The sequence below is a fragment of the Strigops habroptila genome, chromosome 5, assembly GCF_004027225.2.
Source record: "Strigops habroptila isolate Jane chromosome 5, bStrHab1.2.pri, whole genome shotgun sequence".
Lineage (NCBI taxonomy): Eukaryota > Metazoa > Chordata > Aves > Psittaciformes > Psittacidae > Strigops > Strigops habroptila.
This window is the reverse complement of record NC_044281.2, coordinates 25,436,082-25,458,771: the sequence shown is the minus strand read 5'-3', so window position 1 is coordinate 25,458,771 and position 22,690 is coordinate 25,436,082. Positions and strand designations below refer to the sequence as shown.

General features: G+C 38.2%; 1 protein-coding gene across 2 annotated transcripts; it reads right to left on the bottom strand.

The window, feature by feature from the left end:
- Window positions 1-2,783: 2,783 nt before the first annotated feature.
- Window positions 2,784-20,738, bottom strand: SAMD8 (sterile alpha motif domain containing 8). Of its 2 annotated transcripts, none has more exons than XM_030487204.1 (6): window positions 20,540-20,738; window positions 12,213-12,817; window positions 10,392-10,487; window positions 9,543-9,660; window positions 8,742-8,892; window positions 2,784-7,800 (listed from the first exon to the last, which is right to left on the bottom strand). In XM_030487204.1, the coding sequence occupies exons 2-6, from the start codon at window positions 12,788-12,790 to the stop codon at window positions 7,496-7,498; spliced, it is 1,248 nt and encodes a 415-aa protein (XP_030343064.1). In that variant the 5' UTR covers window positions 12,791-12,817; window positions 20,540-20,738; the 3' UTR covers window positions 2,784-7,495. The 2 variants fall into 2 exon arrangements, with proteins under 2 accessions (XP_030343064.1, XP_030343063.1); XM_030487203.1 differs by lacking the exon at window positions 20,540-20,738 and adding an exon at window positions 18,997-19,844.
- Window positions 20,739-22,690: the final 1,952 nt, after the last annotated feature.

Here is a 22,690-nt window from a genome sequence, read left to right as displayed (position 1 = left end):
TGGGTCAGGAGAGCACACCTTGTAGTCACTCATCAGGGCACTGCTGACTGAGGCGATAGCCCCCTGGTTCGGGTTAGGGAGAGTTAAGAGAACGCAGAGCTTGTTAAAACAGCACTGAGACCTACTGAGAAGCAAAATAAGACCTGCAATCTAGGCCCAGTTTGGGCATCAACTACAGTTTAGTTTGGCTAGAGCCTGATCTGGTGCAAAATAACATTTGTGGTTTTACAGAAGCCGAAGCTAGTGCTTCATGTTTTTATTGCCTTCTCTCCTCATCGCTTTGGCTCTTTTTTCTAGATCAAACTGCCACTTCATGTAAACAATTCAAGTGAGCCTCCGAAGTCCTCTTGGAGCACATGCCACCATATCCCCGCTCCCTCAGGCAGGACCTACTCTCCTTTGCTTTCCACCACAACATGAAGCACAGCTTGTGCTTACCTTGGAGCACAGGAGGATGGGAAGAACAGCACTCACCTTGTTTCTGGCAGAAGAATGCACAAAGTAAGTTTGTGGCGTGCAACAGTTTCTCTGCATGTATAAACAATAGTCATATCAGGTTATTATTCTGTGTTCAGTATTACAAGCCTTCCACAATATTAAAAAAAAAAAAAAACCACCACCAAAACCCCCCAAAAAAACCCCACCCAAAACCAACCCCCCAAGGAATCTTTTAAAAAGTGCTGTTAGAATACAGAAATCTTAAGTTCTTAGTTTTGCCAACCCTTCCCCCCCCCCCCCCCCCAACCCCTAACATCATGAAATAATTTGAATCCAAAAACTTCAGCTCTGTATGGAACCTCTGTGGTGATACTTGTAACAAAGTTACAAAAAACACCAAAATTGCTAGTTACAGTTTTATCAACATGTTCAGTGCTTCCATTCATACACCAGGGAGACTCCAGAGAGACTCCTTAGGGGACACAGTCACCTCCTTAATGTGTTTTGGAATCCCCCCCAAGCTGCATACTCCACTCTCCTTCACAGGATCCATGAAATTAATTGCTTTTCTTTACATTAACTAAAGACCCTTCTTCAGTGCCACAATAAAAATAGCAAACGTTGCCTGCTACTGTCTACTCTTCCTCTCTGCCCCTTTCGTGTTACGGCTATTGCCTCAAATTATAGTAGAACAAAATGGTCCAAGGAGGACAATCTGAAGTCAGTTATAGCCAGATTCTATCACTTAAGAGTGTAGGGCATATAGAGGTGTTTTACCTGTATTTTAACACCAAACTTAAGCCCATCTACATAGATCCTGGGTTATATCTTCATTACAGATAGCAGCAACTGTTTCTATCTCTGGTTGTAGCAGTAACACTGAGAAGTGCAAGTTACTGCTGAAGGGAAAGATTTTTTTTTATTCAAAGTTCACATCTCTAAGCAGTATTGTAACATATTCTTGGATGCAGGCAGCTATTTTCCCTGGAAGCCTTCCCAATCTGTTTTACAACACACAAAGCACATACTTGCTTAAAGTTGCCTAGAACACAACCTACTGCTTCCCAGAACATTAAACCATAGGCCACATAGTCTGCAACTGGTACACTGAACCTTCTTGCTTTTGCTTCCCCCTCTGCCTTGTAATTGTATTTTCCTTTGAGACAGATTGGTATTGACACACCCATTTCTTTTTTGAATCTGGTCTTTAACAACTGATTATTAAAAAAAAAAAAAAGTCACACCAAAGAAGAGCTTCATATTCAGAATTCATCTAAATTATCAGGTGGATCAAGATTTTATAATTCAGAGGAAAGTAAATGAAAAACTTTCTAACAGTTCGGTACATTAAATTTTCCTGGCTCACGCTAATCAGAGAACATTTCAGCTGGATTAAGATCACAAAATTATTTCAAAATTGCCATTCGCAAATACAAACATTCAGCTCCAGGGCACACAGCATACTTGGTATCCTGTTTAAGTTTCTCCATAGGAGTAAGTGTACATTCTTTCACATACCAGATGACTGAAATCTGTGATTGAAAATAACAAGCCTAACACACAAACACATTAGAAGAGTAAGTTTTCAGAAGCTACCTTTACTCTTTCACAGTTTTTCCCAACAGTTTTTATAGACTGTTGATTTACTGTAACACTATTCACCACCAATACCTAGAGACATCAAAGTTACCTCAGCTGATGAGTTTTTGAAAGCCCTCTTGTCATACTTAACTGAGGTCTTACAAGATGGAATGCATTTTCCAACTTCCTAATAACAAAAATATTTAAGTAATTTGCCAAAACAATTTACAAGTGGAAAAAACATCATTGTGCAGCATGCATTTTCATACCAGTAAAACAGAGCTTTGAGGAAAAACAACTCTAAAACCTAGATTACTCAGGTGTACGTCTACAGTCACAATGCTAACAGAGATAGAGAGCCATCATTTTACATATAAAGTAAATCAAACATTTGTCATCTTTCAAATATTTTATTTTAGTACTTTTAAATATGTTTTAATACAACAAAGATATAAAACAATATATTAATTCAATCTGAGTTTAGAATCAAAACAATATTTACTTATTTACAGTAAACTTCCCTAGCATACCTTCTAGCCATTAGGGTAATACTATTTTCTCTGTCAAAACAAAACTGAAGTAACTGTTCAGTGTGAAAAGCCATGTTTCTACATCCCTGTTATCTTAAGTACCACATACTTGCAGTTAGTGGTTTCTTACATTTGACATATTTCTTGTATTTGCAAAACTGAATTGAAAGAGCAAAATTAAATTACACTTATTCTAACTACACAGTCACTGGGCTATTAGGTCAGGTTATTGTGCTCCACATTTATCATCTGAAGTTCTTACACACTTACTACAAATGGTCTTTAAAAATATGCATGTCACTGAATTACATACATAATACTCACTGCAAATTTCTTAAGATACAAATACTAAGTATGCAGGATACTGCTGTATGGGAAGTTCAGTGTTCACAATACTATAGTGTTTGAGGGGTTGTGAGGGTCTTTTTGGTGGTTTTCTTCATATAATAAACAGGACATCAATAGGTTCACTCCAAAGCACTTTTTTTCCCAGAAAAACTGTTTCAATTAGAATAGTGATGATATCAAAGATACATCAGAAATAGTAATCTGTATGATCATCAGTGGTCTATCAATTAACTTTTGACTGATAAAGTCTAAATGCATAAAACAATTCATAGGGTAAAATGATTCACTGCTACGACTTCTGCCAAATATATTTCCATCTTGACAAGACTATGGTTTCTGTAGTTACAGGTCAAGTTTCTATAAAAGTATACTAATTATTTAAAAAAACCCAGAAGAATCAATATTGTCTGTAGATTACTGCAAATTCTTCCCAGTTCTTCAGTAGAAATTACATGGATGAAAAACTATCAGTCATTATAGATTAATTTTGTTATTCTCCCGGTCCATAAAACCTACTTTTTCCCCCCCCAATATATCTGCTATTTCTTCAAATGTGTATTTATTGATTAGGACTCAGCTCCACAATAGTTTTGTCCACTAAATAGTAGCAAACAAGCGTAGCACTATGTAAACGCTGCTCAAAACCCAAGGAGATATCAACTGTTGCAAAAGACTTGTACTGACATCGGAGTTCAACTTTCCCTCTTTCCCTTCAACACTCTTTTTGGCACATGAGACACAGCCATATAGAAAAGAAGATTGCAGGAACCTGTGCTTTTATCCTCACTGAAGGGTTTCAATACTTCTGAATAACTTTATTTAACATACTTGCATCAAAAAATAGCATTTTATTTAATCATTTAACTGACTCTTGCTTCTTAAAGCAGCTACCAAGATTTATTTTGATACCCCCCCCCCTTTTTTTTTTCCGCAGATTTATTTTATCAGAACTCAGTTAAGTAGTAATTTCTTTGAAATTCTACTGGAATGTTTTCCTCTATAGTAGATTGGAGGGGGGAAGACCCAAAAGAAAGTGACATTACCTATTCCCATTACTGTAGAGTATACCCCATACAGCATGCACTTGGCCTCATCCAAGAAAATGCTTAAACTCAAAGGTGGTAACCCTTACTGAAATCAAGTGTATGTAGTGATTGCTTAAAGTTAAGCATATAATTTGCTTCATCACAAGCAATATACTTGCAAGATGCAATTCCTGCTAGTCTTGGACATTTAAATACTTCCAGCTTATCTACATTTCTGTAACAATACTTTGTGTTACCTTGTTTGCCAGAGGATGTGAAGTTAATTAACATATATGGAAGCTTTCTATATCATTATTGAAGAACAGTTGGAGGAACCTTGCTTAAAGATCCTTCCATAAGCTTTTGCCAGTGTAATCACAACTTGTTAAAAACCAGATCTATCAAAGTCTTATTTCTGTATGCAAGTGTAATGTCATAAACCCACTAGTTTTAGGGATCTTTTAGAAAGGAAAAACTAAAGGCAAAAGGTTTAGGAAAGCTTTATGAGAAGCTGTATCATAAGATACAACAAAAAAAAGAAAAAAAGAAAAAGGAGGTGGGAGTGCCTATGTGTCTATCACTTGCAGTATGTGCATACAAATCCCCAAACTGGTAATAATAAGGAAAAGCTTAAGACTATTGTCAAGTCTCAAACATTACTAGATTTGCTAAGCTACCAAAAAAAAAAAAACCACGAAAAAAAGTGATCCTCTCCCTCCTTTTTATATACAGAGTTATTAAGACTTTACTACTTGATTAGATTGTGCACTTCGTAGTACTAGACTAATGTTGTTGGACACTTGTACTTGCTGACATAATGCAATAATTCATTAATTACTCTGAATTCAGATTATGTGTGCACTCCCACAGACCACAGAAAATGACTTTGCACAAAATAGATGCAGCAAGTTAAAGGACAGCAAGAAGACTGGTGCATGAACATAAGGGAGAAAGACAACCCTGAACATATTTGGCATTAAATCCAAGGCCAAATGATGCTGTGCTGCCTTTACTTAAAAGAGCTTGTCAGCAACAGAGAAGCAGCAAGGTTTCTGAAACACTGACTCTTGAAAAAGGAGGTACAGAATTTTAAGCCTGTCAGTTACTTGCAACTTGTTTCCATCTAGTTAACAAAAAGCTTCATTACCAACTTTACAGACTGACCTGTGCTCTTCTGCATGTTAGATCAGATTTTCACATCCTCTATCAATTTCAAGCCTTCCTCTTGCATGTTTATAGAGAGACAAAACGAACTTCCAAAATTGAAGACTGACAATCTTTTAACTCACTTCAATGTTCACAAAACCAGTCTCTGTTTATTACTTATCTTGGATTTAGATATTCAGCATCAAGGGAATCAGCACAGAACAAGAAGCTTCCTTTAAAAACCACTGATAGGTGATGCTGATTTAAAACATGGATTTACTTAACAGAGTTTGAAAAATTAAATTAGAACAAAGAGAGAAATTTTATGCTTTAAGTATATGAACTTCATTAAAAGAAATACTATTGAAATGATAGCTTTACTTTATGTAAACATTGTTACACTGGGCTGTACTTGAAAATTCTCCTGCATGTCTAAGTTAGAAAGTAATTTTTCAGTTTAGACACAGCTATGCCACTGACATAGCTATAGCACTGACATGGTTCTTTCCAGAATCAACAGCATTGCAAGTTTAAGTGCATACCTCTCCACATGTTGTAATTCAGAATAGAATGCTGCACATCCTGAGAACAGATGTTTCCTAGAGTTTAAAAAAAATAGTATTCATAACTGTGTGTGCATTGAAAAGGCAAATATAAATTAATAAATAGAACTCTTCTTATAAAGTCTCAAGAGGAATGTTCAGATCGCCTTTCTGAAATCAGAAAGGTAAGAACAGCAAATGAAAAGTCTTTAAATCTTTCAGAATATTTTCTGATTTTTTTCTTAATTTCCCCAAATTTGGACAGCAAGAGCCATCAGGCTATGGCAGATGGAATAATATAGTATTAAACCTGAAATTTTGCTAAAAAATCGGAATGTTAGAAATATAAAAGCCTGCAGAGTAGTACAACCTATGTGTGCTCAATACCAAGATACTCCAAGATGCACAACTGCTCTGTGGAATAGGAGCTAAATTAGGTTAAAAAAGTAACATAAGACCAAATTAAAAGGTCTACACCATTTTTATGACTTGCACCACTTGCCTGGAAGTTTTCATTTAGCACAAATCTGATTTCAAGTCTTTACAACCAACATTAGTATCGTCCCGTTAAAAATGACTGCATAAGAAATCACAAACTCTGTGACCCTTGCTTACGCATTATAGACTCAAGAGACTGGGTTTGAGGGGTATTTTGTTGTGTTTGGGTTTTTGTGTGTGTGTGTTTTGGGGTTTTTTTTAACAACCAAAACTCAACTGCATATGGTACTTTTAGCTTTCAGTGTGGTAAATGAGCAACTTAAGAACTAGTCTCTTTCCATACTTGTTAGAAGAACATATACTCTGTGTGTTTATATAAATAAGCAAATATACTGTGTATATATATCCAGAGATATTCACCATATTGTTGACACCAGAGTGCTAAAACATACATCAATATGAGCACTATTTCCAATACTCACTATTATTACTTTTCTTGAAAGAGTTACTACATGCATTTTCCCCATCCATTTATGGGACATTAAGATATATGAATATAACTTTCCTTATTTTCCAATGTTAAAGAGCTGCTCCTAAAAAAACATGCACAGGTTTGGGTATAAAGCAATTAAAACCACACAAAAGTTATTTTGTGGCTTTAAAACTCACTAAAGCTAAATTAACTTTACTTTCAGTAGATGTAGCGTTTACTTTAACTCATTTATTTAAACACAAAAGAGAAAACTTCCAAGTGCTAGAATAACCATATAGACACATTGATAGACTAGACTAAATAAGCTCTCATTAAAATAAAACATCATCACTTCATAGCCACAAGGCAGACTTTCATTTTTGGCAACCTCTATGCAGACCGTTTATACTGTTGATTATACTTTAAGACTTGTTATTTAACAGTTAAGAGACCCTTTCAGCAAGGAACTATACTGTTTTCTTCATTATGACACAGTACTCCTCAATCTTTAAGTATAAACAGAGTTTGTTTTGAAAATTACATTTACGACTCTTTTAAAAGAAAGTCTTCATAAAGTTCTAATTTTTTAGTAAGTAAACATAAAGGCTGGCATGTCAGGTAACAGAGATTATTTGGACCTGTAAATAAAAACCCCATTATATTCAGTACAAGCACGTATTTGAGGTTAAAGTTACATAAACATTCACATAGAACCTTACTAAGGGTAACAGTATTCTGGTTTATATTCATGGTTCCTGGATAGCCTTTACCAGTCCCCACTGTTTTCTATTTTAGCAACAAGAAAACAAAATACAGCCCTGTGAAGTGTGGGAACACCATCTCATGGCTAAGAATCAAAGACAAAGGGGAGGAGATCACAGAGTGAAAATTATTACTTTACATTCCCCCCGCCACTAGCCTTGTAGGATCTTGGTCATAACGCTTCATAAAAATCTGAACTGACCTACACACTCTTCAGCCAATCAATCTTTTCAGTATAGTAGGTTTTGAAAAAGGCCAGCAATACTCATTGGGAACAGTACCATTAACATTGCATTCAAAAAAAGAAAACATAGGAAACCAGATCCTTGCTCTCCTACTCTGTTGATACGCTCTAGTATTAGCCAATGTATGGTAATACAAAAAGAGTCTTGTAGTGATGTAAAAGGCAATGAAGACGTCTATAGAATAATGTTCATGTGCAGCCAAAATGAAGAAGATTCCAAAGAGATTCAGGACCCAGGACAAGGTGTGCAAGAAGTTCCAGCTCCTTGGCGTATCTAGAAGAAAACAGAAAACCACTAACCTTCAATGTCTCAAAAATCTGGGTCATTATGAAATCCATGCCTAGATACTTCCAGGTTTTATACAGATTTTTCATCCAAAAATGTGATGAACTTACTGTCTCCATCTGGAAATACTGTTTAAATCTACAGGTGCAATAAAGCCAACAAAAACAATGGTACAACTCGTGTCTTATCACTTCATAAGTTCATTTACAAATACAGCTATTAAGCATTTCTGGATGAACAGAGCATCCTAAAATGGTTTAGGACTACACAAAGCAGAATTCTTTGTTCAACTAACTTCTATTAATGAAAATCATGCCTTTTCTCCATGTAATAAGGGGAAAAATGTTATAAAACACATAACCCTGTTCATGCAGTCCTTCCATCATTAGTGAACTCAAACTAAATATCTTAGCTTGTTACATAACATATCAAATCACACTTTGTATTTACAGAAGAGCACTACTGTTTCATATATTCTCACTCATTACGAGGTTTGGTAGTTCAGCTTTATGGATCTATGGATTATACTAAATGTACAGCCAGGTATTTTTCTCAACAGGGGATCACTGGCAGATACCTAGGGAAGTATCTTCCCTAGTGTTCTCCCATTAGCAAGCTAGAAAGCCTTTCTAATTTTCTTGGCTCACGTGTTCTTTCAAATGTGCCCTATTCATCCCTCCATTAATCTAGGTGCTTTTTCTTTTCTGTCTGTAAGTGAACTGTCACAAACCTGAGAAAGGGCACAGCAATCTGAATTTTTATTTGTTTGCTTAAATGTTACACACTGAACTTTTTGAGGAGGTCAAGCAGCAGATATTCTTAATACTTAAGGACATTAAAGTATTTATATTCTCGCACCCTTGGTTGACAGCAAGCAGCTCATATTCTTAACAGTTAGGGACATTTAAGTACTGACACTCTGTACTTACATTCTGTGACAAAGAAGTTGAGCATTGTCAGGACAACAGTGTGGCCACTGAACATATAATCTCCACACGTATGTACTCCAGTAAGAGTCATGCCAAAGCCACTCCATATTGCAAATGCCCGCTGGAGTTTTGCCCAAACATTGCCATACAACTGAAAGACAGTAATATTAACCTTTACTATGTTCTAACCCCACTTCCCGAGAAGCTGTCCTTAAAGTTAGTTTTACAGCATCATGTCTATTTAATACATTTATCATGCATTTATCATGGGTCTTTCATTAAAATGTAGGTTATCAACCTCCCACTGTGTCCTTGTCAAATTTCCAATATATTCAGCTCAAACTTCTTCTAACTAGAGGTTAGGATGAAACCACAAAATCACATGTTCTAATAAGGGGTTATTAGAAGGGATGAAATAATAAAACGGGTTTGAACCCTTTCCCCCCAAAAAAACCCCATCCATCCAGCAAGACATAGATGCAATTATTCCACTTTCAGCCTTTCTTCATGAAGTCAGTATCTTAAGTGCACGCTCCTCCAATGTAGTCTCTCCAGTTTACACTGTTAAATATTCTGAACACCCCTTCCCGAATAACTATCCCCTCTCCAAAGTGGCAAGTGCTTCTAAGACCCCTAAGGACAATGGCAATTAATGAAGGGGTGTGGAGTGGAACAGGAGAGAAACATCGCTGTTCTTACAAACACAAATCCAACATTATGGTCACAACAATCTTAATCATATAGAAAATAAAAAATAAAAATAAAAAAAGATAATTTATTTAAAGCATTTTAAGTTTTTACCTTTCCAGTACACTGCAAGTGCTGGCCTGGCACAGAAAGTGAGGTAACAAACATTGTAATGCAGCGTAATAAGAATACTGTCCCCATGAGGCTGCACAGCCTTCGCAGAAGTATAGATCTAGGAAAAGTACATAGGAACTGAGTGCAAGAATCCCAATATACTGTATTTTTAAATCAGCAAAGTTATGATAAAAACATTTCCCCACATTCCAAATTAATCCCATACAGTCCCTTGATCACTGCTGCAAGTTTCACAGTAATTTTGTTGTTTAATTTTTATTTTTTTAAAGTAGTACTGTAATGGTTCCACATGACAGGCTGAGACACTGTAGCAAGCTTACAGTCACCAAAAGGTACAGCTCCATTCCTCTGCAGCTACACTTGTTCTAGCTTTGGCATTCATACCTTCTGCTGGCAAAATGATAAAAATCAACAAACTGTAAAAATTTAACTTAAAATCTGCACGCACACAAAAGGGTTTTCTACCCTTCTGTGACAGCAAGCTGCTAGGCTGGCTCAGTCATCCTGTGGAATTTCATTCTCATAGGATTTTCTTATATACAAAATTGTTAAGAGTATGAGAGTATATACTGGCAACTCTCTGAAATACCTATGTTCTGAAGGAAACCACATATAAATCTGGTAGAAAAGTAAATTCAGATTATTCTTTTGTAAGATTCACAAGTGACCATTCTTGATTAACTCCTCTCTACCCCATTTTAACAGAGACATGTTAGAAGCTTGTAAGATTCCTACTGAATGGAAAATCTTAAACAATCATCATAACTTTTAGTTACAGTTCTTTCTCTGAATCAAATTACCAGATATTTTGAATTTTATATACTGTACCTGTGTTTGTGAAGCAGAAGAACCAACAGCCAAATGTAGCAAAGAATTACGCCACATACTTCAGTCATAGCAAAAGCCCATGGTATCCTAGGGACACTAACAAAAACGGATGAAGCAAGAAAGTTAACTTACAATACAAAGGCTTAATTTTTTATTTCTAGTCTCAGTATTGAGAATAAAGGCATACAAAGTTCTAACTACAAAACTAACTCGCATTAATCTGACAAGAGTTTAAACTACAGCCAAAAATTATTTTGTTAGACAGAATGAAGTAGAATTTTACTTAATTTTTAATTATCTCCTTTGTAATAATTCTTTTCAGCAGACATTTAAACATAATTCACTAAGTCAAACAAAATCACTAGTATGCTCTCTTAATTTACATGTGTGATTTACTAAGAGGATGTATTCCTCTACCATTGTTTCCCAACAACCTTTTTCATTCTGACACAAACTTGCATCATGTCAATTATGCAGCTTATACTTGCAAGAATGCCATGTCAACACAATTAATGAAATGCTGCAAAGCCTGAAATCCTAAACACTTGTGATAAAGCAAAATGACACAGAAAAGCATTAGGAAAAATAAAATTTGCTTTCAATGTTAGATTTCAGTGATAATCACTATATGTAAGCCTTTTGGCCTTGCTTGTCAAAAGATTTAATACTTTCTTGCACACACGAGTAACAATTTCCACTCTGCAATTTTACCAAAATACAAATAAACAGATTTCAAGAGAGGCTGCTCCTCATAGCTTTGTGTTCTCCCTGATACAAAGGGGTAGCAAAGCACTGCTCAAATGCTAGCTTTGTAGTAATCTCCTCACATTGTTTTGAAAGCTGCTGTTTTCTGACCTCCCCATCCTCCTGCCCACTGAATACCATGGTAGTGCCCTGTGAACAAAATCCGGTAATGTCATAGCTCACATTCTCTCTCCCCTTGCTGAATTATACCTAAATTTACCGGGGATTCAGCACACCTATTCGAAAGATTAGACTTTTACTGACATCATGAAAACCATTAATAAAAATGGAAATTACTTGCAGGAATAAGGAGATCACAAAAACTCTTAACTAGTTTATCTCGTCTTTTAAAAACTCCCCTAGGCAGTAAGTCCTCTATGGTGCAAGCATACTTCCTCAAAGGGAGCATTTATCCTCTATTCAATCTGTAGCCAATGACTAAATTTCACCTTTGCTACTGTGTCTCTTTGTCGCCTGAAGTGAAATATTTTCTTTAAAAATGAGTGGGTACTGTGTAAGTCACAACACTGTTTTAGTACACAGATACTCTATGGTTAAAAAAGATGCTGGTCTATTCGGTCTACTTCAGAGTCTCCCTAAACCATTTTCAACAAATTGACAGCAGGGAGACAGCAAAAATATACCATCTATGCTATTCCCTTTCAATTCCTTGCTCACTAGCAGATCAAAATATTCCTCCATCAAAAGTTCTTCTGTATCAAGACATGTTAGGCTTCATAGCAGCACCTGGATTTCAGAAAAAGCATATGCCAGATTATTTATGCCAGCTGACCATCACCCTTTCTACTAGAATAAGAGGTTAAACAAATTAATTCCTGTGTCGTTATTAGCTAAAGACATAGAATTAAACAACAGCTCAAATTATTTTCCATTAAGAAGCCTAAATCTCTGCAACTAACCGATGCACATTTCAATCTTAGTAGGAGGGTTTACTATAGTCCAATTACTATGTCTCAGAGGCATCTTCAAGAGCACATGAAACTTTGAGAATGAAAAAAAGACAGTCTATATTTTAACTACCAATTTACTGTTTTGTTTTAAAGGAAAATTTCTTACCTATCTAGAAATATGTCTGGTAGAGGTGGATATGTTTGCATGTCAGGTACTCGCTCGTGTACTATAACCATAACAAATGATGTAAAGCCAAACACTATGAAGACATACACACAGCTTAAAATTGTCTTCCAATACTCTGGGTCCAGTCTTCGTGTAGAGTGTTTGTTTTTTCCATTTGCATATTGATATTGATCACCATTTGAGTCAGTAATTGGTCCATCATAGTCCCGAGGTACTTCACCATTACAAAACCAATCTGTGCCCTGTAGCGAACCAACACTTGGGCTTGTGCCAACATGACTATCACTGTTGTAACCCAGCTCTTCTAGGACATCAATATGTTGCTTCTGTAGTTTGCGTATGGACAACATTAGCCTTTTGATATCCCCCAGGACTTTGATTTCCAAAGGAGGGGATCGTAAATCATACTCAGTAAGTGTCAGCAACGTAATTCCGTCTAGCCTGTGTCTATTGCACAAAACATCTACATATTCACAGAAGCCTTCTTCCTTCAGCCACTTGGCCACGTTCTTGGTAGTCCAGCGTCGAATGCAAAGCTGGCTATTGCCTGCCATCATCCTTCTCTATCCGCCAATAAAATTGACCTGTTACATATTGGAGAAAGAGACAAGACCTGAATGTTTACAAAGATTAACAAAATGCCAATGTATTTTGTGTGATTTTAGATGCTTAATTAGCACAAGGTTTTTTATAAAAGAGCCAGCTGAAAAACAGACGTATAATTCATTAGGTAAGTAATAAAAAAATGCTTGTAAAACATTTTTTATTCAAGCAAAACTACATTAAGATTCTCTCACTTGTTCCTAAACAGAAATTTAAAGCTACCAAAAAGCAGAGTATTTCCTACGTGTACCCCGTCTAATTTTATTCTTTTGTTAAAAAAAATAAATAAAAAAATAAAATTGAGTTTATTAATTGCACCAGGAGATGAAAAACAAAGTTTACTCTGTTTAAATACCAGCTTAATCATTAGTCTTTTCCACTGTTTGCAGTTCATAAACTAAGAAAGTATAGCCATCAACCACATAAAACTAAATTAAAGCTAAAATAATACATTACAGGTCCAATACATTCCACTGTTTTAAAATATATACTGAAGCTTTGCTGGCATGACATTTCCCCCCCAGCCCCTCCCAAGTAAACCTAAGACTAGGTATCTACAATAATATGGACCTGAGGCATCTTAGTTGTATGTTGATGGTGCAGCCATCACATTTATATCTTTGTTTGATCTCAGTAATTCAGATGCTTATTATATTGCAAATACTTTAAAATATTCAGCTTTCAAAACAACATTACTAAAAATGAAGCATTAGCTTTAATTCCAAAGTATCTTCAAAAGTAATGTGGTAATAGATAACACATAAATCCCAGAAAATATGTATTCTCTTCATACAGATTTCTCACTAACTGCTTTCTTGACTCTAGAATATGGTTTGAGGAAGGCAAGACATCTCAGGAACATTTTAGTCACTTGGAGCTGACAAGTCACCAGAACATTCAGAACAACCACCAGAAAAGAATATAACCACAGAAAGTTATGTGGAATACATGAAAAAACTTGGAAAGGCTACCGGTGATGTCACAGTAATAAAAAGCTTATCCAATATTTAAGACCTACAGCAATACAGAATGGATTTGTGCATAATTTATATTTGGTGGTTTATGTACAGGTACCATCCAAGAAACAGCTACCATTTCACAATGGTTCTTTTGTACTCAAAAAAAAGTCCCATTCACTAGCATGCTTCAATCATGCCAAGCAGATCTCAGAAAACAGGACAGTACAATACACTAGTGCCACATACATCAAAGTTTTCAGAATGAAAGGAAGGAAACAGTCTATTTATAATCTATTATTTAGCTTCTGAACATAGGAAACAGGTACTCAAACCCATCATGAATGTTCAACACAGGTATATATCTTTTTCAGGGACACAGCTCTTCCAAAAAGAGGAGCTCTTTCCTTCTCACTTCTCTCTTTAAAGAGGTACTGTACCTCTTATTGTTAGAAGTAGCTCCTACCCTAATTATTGGATGCAACTTTTTCTTCCAGCTTACGTCTAATAGGACCACATACTTATTTATTTCCTATCAGGGAAGATTCAATTTGTCCAATGATATTTCCCAGCAGTGCAAAAGAAATAGTTTAGAAGGAGTGCACAAATCAAACTTGCTCTTAAAAAAGATTTATGGGAGTGCTACTTTTGAAGATATTCTCTCTGGAGTTGATTGTATATCAACGACACGTACTTAACGCATAGTTTTAATTTCTCAAAACTCCATATATGGTCAGTATGTATATAAGCTTTAACACCTTGATTTAAATAGTTGCCAAAACAACCATGAAGCACTACTAGAATCTCTGCATTTACTGCATTTTTCCTTCTCCCTATGAAACAGTATTTTTTCATTTCTATGTTATTTTACTATTTTTGAAAGTCTTGCTCAAAACAACTGTAACAACTACTTTGTTCACACAGCTATTAACAAAAGAAATTATGAAATTTAATTTGTAATTAATGATCAGTTAATTGACCTTTTTTGTACTACATATTTTTACCTTACTCCAGTGTTTTGGTTTAACCCTAGCTGGCAACTAAGTACCACACAGCTGCTCACTCACCCCCATCATCCTGTCCCAGTGGATTGGGGAAGAGAGTCTCAAACCAAACCCATGGGCTGAGATAAGAACAGTTTAATAGTTGAACAACAACAATGAAAAGGGAGATAACAAAAGAAGAGAGAGGTGAATAAAATCCAAGACAGACAAGTGATGCACAATACAGTCACTATCCACCTGCTGACCAATACCCAGCCCATCCCCGAACAGCGACTGGTGGCTCCTGGTCAACTCCACCCAGTTTATATACTGAGGATAATGTTCTATGGTATGGATTACCCCTTAAGCTAATTTGGGTCAGCTGTCCTGGCTGTGCTCCACCCCAGCTTCTTGTGCATCTCCCCAGTGGCAGAGCATCCGAAATCGAAAAGGCCTTGCTTAGGGTCAGCACTACTTAGCAACAATTAATCAGTGTGTTATCACCATTATTCTCACACAAAATCCAAAACATCCAGTAAAACAAGCAAACAAAACTTGAGTTGCTTATCTGGATTTACAGCTTTCCTTACTCAGAAATACAGATTAAATACTGAAGAAGGAAAAAAACAAAAACCAAAAAAAAGTTAATCACAGGGTATTTTGTAACACTAATCATCATCAGTTTTCCTTAATAACAGTAAATTTAGACTCACCAAAAATACACTCAACTTACTGATTTGTAACCAGAGCAAAGGCAGGAAACTCTCCCTAACCTACAAGAATTCTGTCCATTTGTCACAAGTCAAGTAGCCTAATACCAGCCTAATGTTTCTTCATCTGGCACTACAGGAACAAAAATCAAACCTTACCAAATGTGCAACAGAAGTAACCTTACAACACTGAATGAGCATACTCATCAAAGGTCACTACTGAATGGGCTGGATCTGGGAGAACTTTCCCTAGCATTCTTAGCACCTGGAACACAATACAGATCTCTGTGCCAATTGCTCCTATTCATTTTTGAAGCTTAAGAATGCTATGTAACATCTTCAGTACTACCAGCCTGCAACACAAGACTGATGAACACAGCAGATGAGACTAAGTCACCTAGAAAACCATACTCTTCTTCTGAAAGAAAACAACACTGGTAAGTACTTTACCTTCTACATTACTGGTTTTATTGGTGAAACCAGATACTGGATAACATTACTTACTTATGAATAACATGCATGAGTAACAGAGCAAGCACAAACTTAAGCGTCAGAGGGCAAAATATACTTTTTGCCTGACATCAGCAATGTCTGTAGCTAGCTAGTTGATTACTGTGACTTTATACTTAGTCAGCTCATCAGCAGCACCTATCACATGTCCTGTTTCCCTTTTTCCTTTCCCAGCCTTTTAATTAACACCATGAACACAACTGAATATGAACTTAAAGCACGTGTATAAGTATTTTCTTTTCTTTTTTCTTTTTTTTTTTTTTTTTTTTTTTTTTTTTTTTTTAAGAAAAATGTTACCCGTATAAGCCATGAACATTTCCACAATTTGGTCAGGTCATTTTAAGAAGAGATGCTTCTGAGAGGCTGAAAATACCCTAGTTGTTAGCACAGTATTTTTCCTAGAGATATATTTAAATATAGAAAATTGATCTCTCTCAAAATGATGACACATAAACCTATCATGTTTTCCTCTACTGAATTACTGCTGGTCAACCATTAAGTCCCTAACTTTCCTAGCATACAGACTGTGAGTCAGTATATTGAGGTAAAAATGTGGAAAAAAGGAGAGCCAAGGAGAAGTAGCAATACTATCACACTAACATTAGGCTACAAAGAAACAAAACTTGATTACATCAGAACGATAGCTGAAGGGTTAAATAAGATCCTAGTTACTCTGCAGCAGTTAGCGGAATGCTGACTGGATTTGTTTATTCCAGACATGCATGCAAAACTACCAGCACCATCACTGCTTCACCACCTGCCCTCATGGGCCTGGGAGAACCTGTGGCTCTCTCTGCTGACATGCCTCTTGATTTTTCTCCCCACCTCCCAGCTAGGCTCAATTTTCACTATCCTTGAGAGGAATTTTAGGAAGAACACTGGAAAAACTACTAGATTTCAAGTGATTTAATCTACATTTCTTTGCAGAAGGTTTCAAGATGAAGGTGAATATAGGCAATTCCAACTCAGCCCCTCCTTCACTGGGCCCGCTGGGCTAGGAGTACAACATCTCACATTTCAGGGGAAAAGTTCTTCTGTACAAAGGCTGCTCGTTCACAATGTGAACAAGACCCAGATTTGAGCTCCCCAGCACAAAAAAGCCATACACAAAAACAAGCACTGAGCCAGCCTGCAATAGTAAGGCTACTGTCACGTACCAACTTAGTAATGCTGTGCTGGAAGAAGAACATACAGCACTGCCTTGTTATGCATCAAAAGTCTTGGACACCCTGGTGACTTGCATCAGAAGCTAGTCACTTGCTCTTCCTGAAAACTCTGAATTCTCCAGTGCTTATTTCAAGCAAATAGCACCCGAGATTTCATTGCCATATAGTATACAGTGCCTTCATCCTTACCTTCTAAATGCCACCATATATAGTACAGTATCTTGTAAACAGAAAAAAAGAACACTTACAAAAACATGATTTTTCAAGTGGTTTTAATACAATAGCTACCATGCTATATTAAACTGATCCAACACAGCACAATGCCCACCATGAGCCCAAAAAATTGGCTAAGTATTTCCCTGAAGCAAGCATAGAGTAATTTCAAATGCAGAGAGATTTCTGCAAAACTTGCATTGTTTTAGTGACTTTGCTGTCGATTTGTTTCAGTAACATTTCTAGTAAGCAAGATTATCAGCAGTATTTTATCTGTACCCAAGTGTCTTAATGCTATTTATGAAAGTAAGATAAGAAATGTCATATAGTAACACTCATTTAGTTTATTGTATGTCTTAAGTTTTAAACCATCAAGGAAAACGTGCTCTTCAAGAATCATTTACTGAAGTGCTGCATTGTGGAAAATATAGAACCGATACTGTAAAAATCAAAGACTAACTCCATATACTTGGAAGAGCCCTTCTGTTGGAACGCCTCCATGCAAAACCGACAGCAGCTACAACAGAAAGTCCTGAAAGCTAAAAATATTTGTCTTAAGAACCTCTAAGTGCAGTTACATATTGCAGCAAGCTAACCGCTCCCTGGCTTTTACACCTCATTAAACCAAATGAGTTGTACTACACTCAAGTGAACACTTAGAGCAGCTCAACTCCTGATCTACTAACCAGCTAACAAAACATTTTTTTATCCTACAACCATAATTCAAGACACACTCAAGTGATTTTTAAACAACTGATCAAGTACTCCAACCACTTCTCTTAGGATATAATTCACAGTATTTCATTAATATTTGTACAAGACCTTGAACATTTCACACGCTAAATGTCAAGTGTCAAGTATTTGTTCCTCCGACTTCAAGAAATAGTATATCCATCTCCTAACAGAATGCCTGCTGCTCTTTATCCTTATACAGCTTAGTAGTAAAACAATTCAGGTTTGCTTTTCCCCTTTTATTTCTTTCTTTTCTTCCCATACCCTCATCTTAGGATGGTAACTGGGAGGACATGAACAAACTCTCCATTAACAGTATCTGAAGTGAAACTGTGTTTGTTCTTGATCTCCACGATCATTCACAACCTGATCTTTCTAGTCTAGTGAAAAATCCAGAAGCCTTCCTCATTTTAGAGGTATTAAAATAAATTAGAAATAAAAAAGTTTTAAAGGTTATGTGATTATCAAATCAACATTTATAAAGTAGTATGGTTTATAGACCTCAACCAGCTCAACAGGCTGCAAAACTGAGCTCTGTACAAAGCAAACTGATAGTATAGAGCCTGAAAAGATTGCAGCTCCTAGGCTAACCTGTGTTTTTAATTCCATGCTATGGGGAAAAAAAAAAAAAAGAGATGCCAACCAGCCATCAAAAAGATCGTACAGAACAGCAAACAAGATAATTCAAATTTCTTGCTCTTTACAAATATACAGAATGTTTCCTTCATATCTAAGTAGCACTTTCGCAACAAAAAACTTATGAAACTTCCCAAAGAATTTCCTTCCACTGGGTATAAAAATCACTCCATCCCAATCCTGTGAGTTAATTCCACCTTCTTTTTCTATCACAGAGAGCCAAAGGAGAAACAAGACCAGAGGCATTTCCTTATCTCTGATACCCGGCAAGAGGCATCCCCAACCACACCTGAGGGGCATTTAAATGCCAGGGAATGTCTCACTGAGCTCTTGCCACTCCAGAACACAGCATGATCAGCTGCTCTGTGGAGGTGGTACAGACACCATGTCCAGCTGCACAAGGGAGCTCTTTGGAAATGAAGCATACTTAGCACAAGTGGAATCTTCCATCAAGTCACAGAACGGTCACCTTACAACACAGAACATGTGTTGGGTTTTTATAACACAAATTTTGCAAACTGAAGTATCAAATACAAAACCATGAGACCACTTCAATTACAAACCAATACATACATGAACAGTAAACCTGCCTCTCCTTTGCCCCTTCTTCCATTAACTTACAGAGCTGAAAAACCCTGCCCTATTTTTCAAAAACAGCAATTGGGAATCATTAAAGGAATCATTAAGTCCAAGAAGCCACCTAAGATATTAGTGATGTAGATTTGAGACAGTGAGCAGATAACAGTTCCTGCAGAGTTTCAACTTTCTGAACACACTCAGGCCTTAAACTCACACAAAATCTGTCCCACACAGGCACACTCCTCCATTTAATCCCAAATCTTGAAGAGCATGCATGCGAACAGGGTAACAGCACTTTGCTTTGTAATTATCAAATCCTACATGCTCAGAAACTTTTTTACTCAGAACTAAATATTCTGCTCTCAGGAAACGCACCAATTTTATACCATTGGCAGAGAAATTCAGACAGCTGAATATCAGTTTCGACCTGGTACAACTGTTTAGTTATCTAACTGTAAGACCGGCACAAAGCATCACTCCCAGGGAGGAGTTGTTTCCTGCGCAGGCTGACACAGGAATGAGAAACCAGACGATTTCCCTCTTTTCCCAGGCCCGCGCAGTAGCAGCACGCCCCGACCCACCTGGTGTGTGACCCACTCGCGGATCCTGCCGCCTCCCCGACACGTACGTACGCTCACGCCCTGTCTCCTAGCGAGGCTTTCTCCTTGTTCATCATCGTTGAAGTAGAGAATACACAAAGTTCAGAATGACATCGACCCAACCAGGCACAAGGACTAAACCGCTTCATCCCCTCCACAGCAGACGAAGTAACTTAAGCGAGAAACACGCACGATTTTCAGTGTCTGAGCAGACTGGTTTCCTCAAAAGGCAGCGTCGAAAGCTCAGGGCTGCGCGGCCGACAGCCTGTCTGCCCACCCAGATCGCAGGGTGGCGATGGCACCTCTATGCTGGAGAGGATTTTAGTGACAACGGATAATTCAAGAGGCTTTCCCCCCGCTCCTGCGGCAAACGCAGCTGCTCTCCCACAACACAGCAACTGGACCGGTGCAGCCCTTCCCCTCACGGGACTCGCGGAACCCGCCCGCAGCCCGCACATGCCGGCCCCGCCGCAGCGGAGGCAGCCCGCGGACCGAGCCGCTCAGCAGCGGGCTCCCTCCCAAGACCAGGGCGGCCCCGGCGCTCCGCTGCGGGGTAGCGCACGACCCCCGCGGGGCACAGAGGAGGGGAGCGGCCCACCCCGCACGGACCCCAGCTCACCTGCCGCCGCGGCAACCGTAGCAGCGCTAAGTGGCGGTGCCGCAGCGCCCGGCCCCGGAGCGGCGGCAGCGGCGGGTCCTGCGCGCCCTCCTTCGCTCCGGCGGCGGCGGCGGCCACCGCCACCACCCCATCACCCGTCCGGAAGTGGCGGCTGGCAGCACCAGCGCCCCCCGCAAGGCGGAAGGGGCGGGTACGGGGCGGGCAGCTTCCGGAAGGGGCCGCTGCCGTTCCGTCAGTGAAGTGATTGTTCCGTGTGAGCACAATGACAGCTCCTTCGAGCTGTGTAAGACATCCAGCGTCTGTAGGTGGTTGGCAACACAGGTGTTAGAAGTCATAAGAGTAACTGACTCGTAATCCCCACACAGACCGGCTGAAGGGAGAATTACGGAATTACCACAGAATGGTTTGGGTTGGAAGAGACCTTAAAGATCATCCAGTTCCAATCCCCTGCCATGGGCAGGGACACCATCCATTAGACCAGGTTTCTCAAAGCCCCGTCCAACCTGGCCTTAAACACTTCAGGGATGGGGCAGCCACAGCTGCTCTGGGCAGCCTGTTCCAGTGCCTCACTACCCTCACAGGGAAGAACTTCTTCCCTATACATAATCTACATCTAACCTCTTCCAGTTTAAAGCCATTCCCCCTTGTCCTGTCACTACAGGCCCTTGTAAAAAGTCCCTCTCTCAATCCCTTTTAGTCCCCTTTAGGTATTGGAAGACTGTTACAAGGTCTCCCTGGAGCCTTCTCCAGACTGAACAACCCCAGCTCTCTCAGCCTGTCTTCAGAGGAGAGGAAGCAGGGGTATCTTGCTTTTCTAACCAAAGAAGAACAGAACATGCTTAAACCAGGTTAAAGGTATAAAACTGTACTCCCGGAAGAGACTGTATTTTATTCCGTCATGATCTTTCTGCCCGTCATTGGGAATTACCTTAGTACAGCCTGGATGTGAGAAAGAGATGGAGGTTTCTAACCACACCAAATACGATTTTTCACTGATTTTTTATGAGATGAATTAACACATAGAATGATCATGACATAATTTAAAAACCCAGGAGTAGTAATGAAAATGTCCCCCTTCTTCATCAAAGACATTTGTCAAGACAAAATAGCAGGGAAAACTTACAGGACCCTCATCCTGTCAATTTTCTCATCAAGCAATCACTACAAAATGTTTCTTTCCTCTTCAGATGAACCATTTTTGGCACCATTATTCTTTTCTGATGTCTGTAGAAAAAATAAATAAGAACTGGCAGCTGTCTGGCAGCACTCAGTCATTTATCCAAGATGATATAAAGCACAGATGTGAACAGCACAGGTGACTTATGAAAGCTTCAAGTAAGTACTGTAACATCAGGAGCTCTGTAACCTATAAATAATACAAATGAAGAGGATAGAATGAGACAGACAAATTAGAAACAGATGACTCCAGAAACAAATTTACTTTATATATCAAGTGGCCATGGTAGCAGCCAGCCTTTTGCAGCGGTCTAAAGATTGTTCAGAATTTGCTTTGTTGATGATGTAAGTGCTAGGAGGTCCAAGACAAGTCTAAGTTGTAGCATCAGTTGAAGTAAAAAGCAGGTGCCAGCATAGCTCCATTGAGTTAATGACAGTAGCCTTTTCAGAGAAGTGGGGCTTGTGCTCTTTCTTCACAGAGGGGAAAAAAAGGATCTTTTGCAAAGCTTACATGTGAAACAAGGAAATCTTGCACTTCAAAATGCTTCAAAGCTGCTCAAGTTGTCAAGTCATCGAGCAATCTAATGCAAATGCCCATGGTTGTACAGTCTCAGTTGTAATGGGCTATTATATTTTAAATAGATCAAATATTGGTTATTCAGAACAGAAACAAGCTGTAATAACTGCTGCTCATTGCCACATGTCCTGATACTGGTTCAAAGATGATTATCTCTAAGCAATTTGTTCCATACTGCTTTTGGATTTTTTCCCACCAAATGATGTGTAGTTCCCAAATGAGTTGCTGAAGTCAGAGGGAATGTTCCACTTTCTTTACCAGCTTAGCACCCCCTGCAAACAATGTAGGAATTAAGTGCAGTTTCAGTCCTTGCAATGTTCCCCTTCTTTCCCTTTACATGCACTGGATGAAAAGCTGACAAGTCTGAATTCATCAGTGACAAACCATAGAACACATAT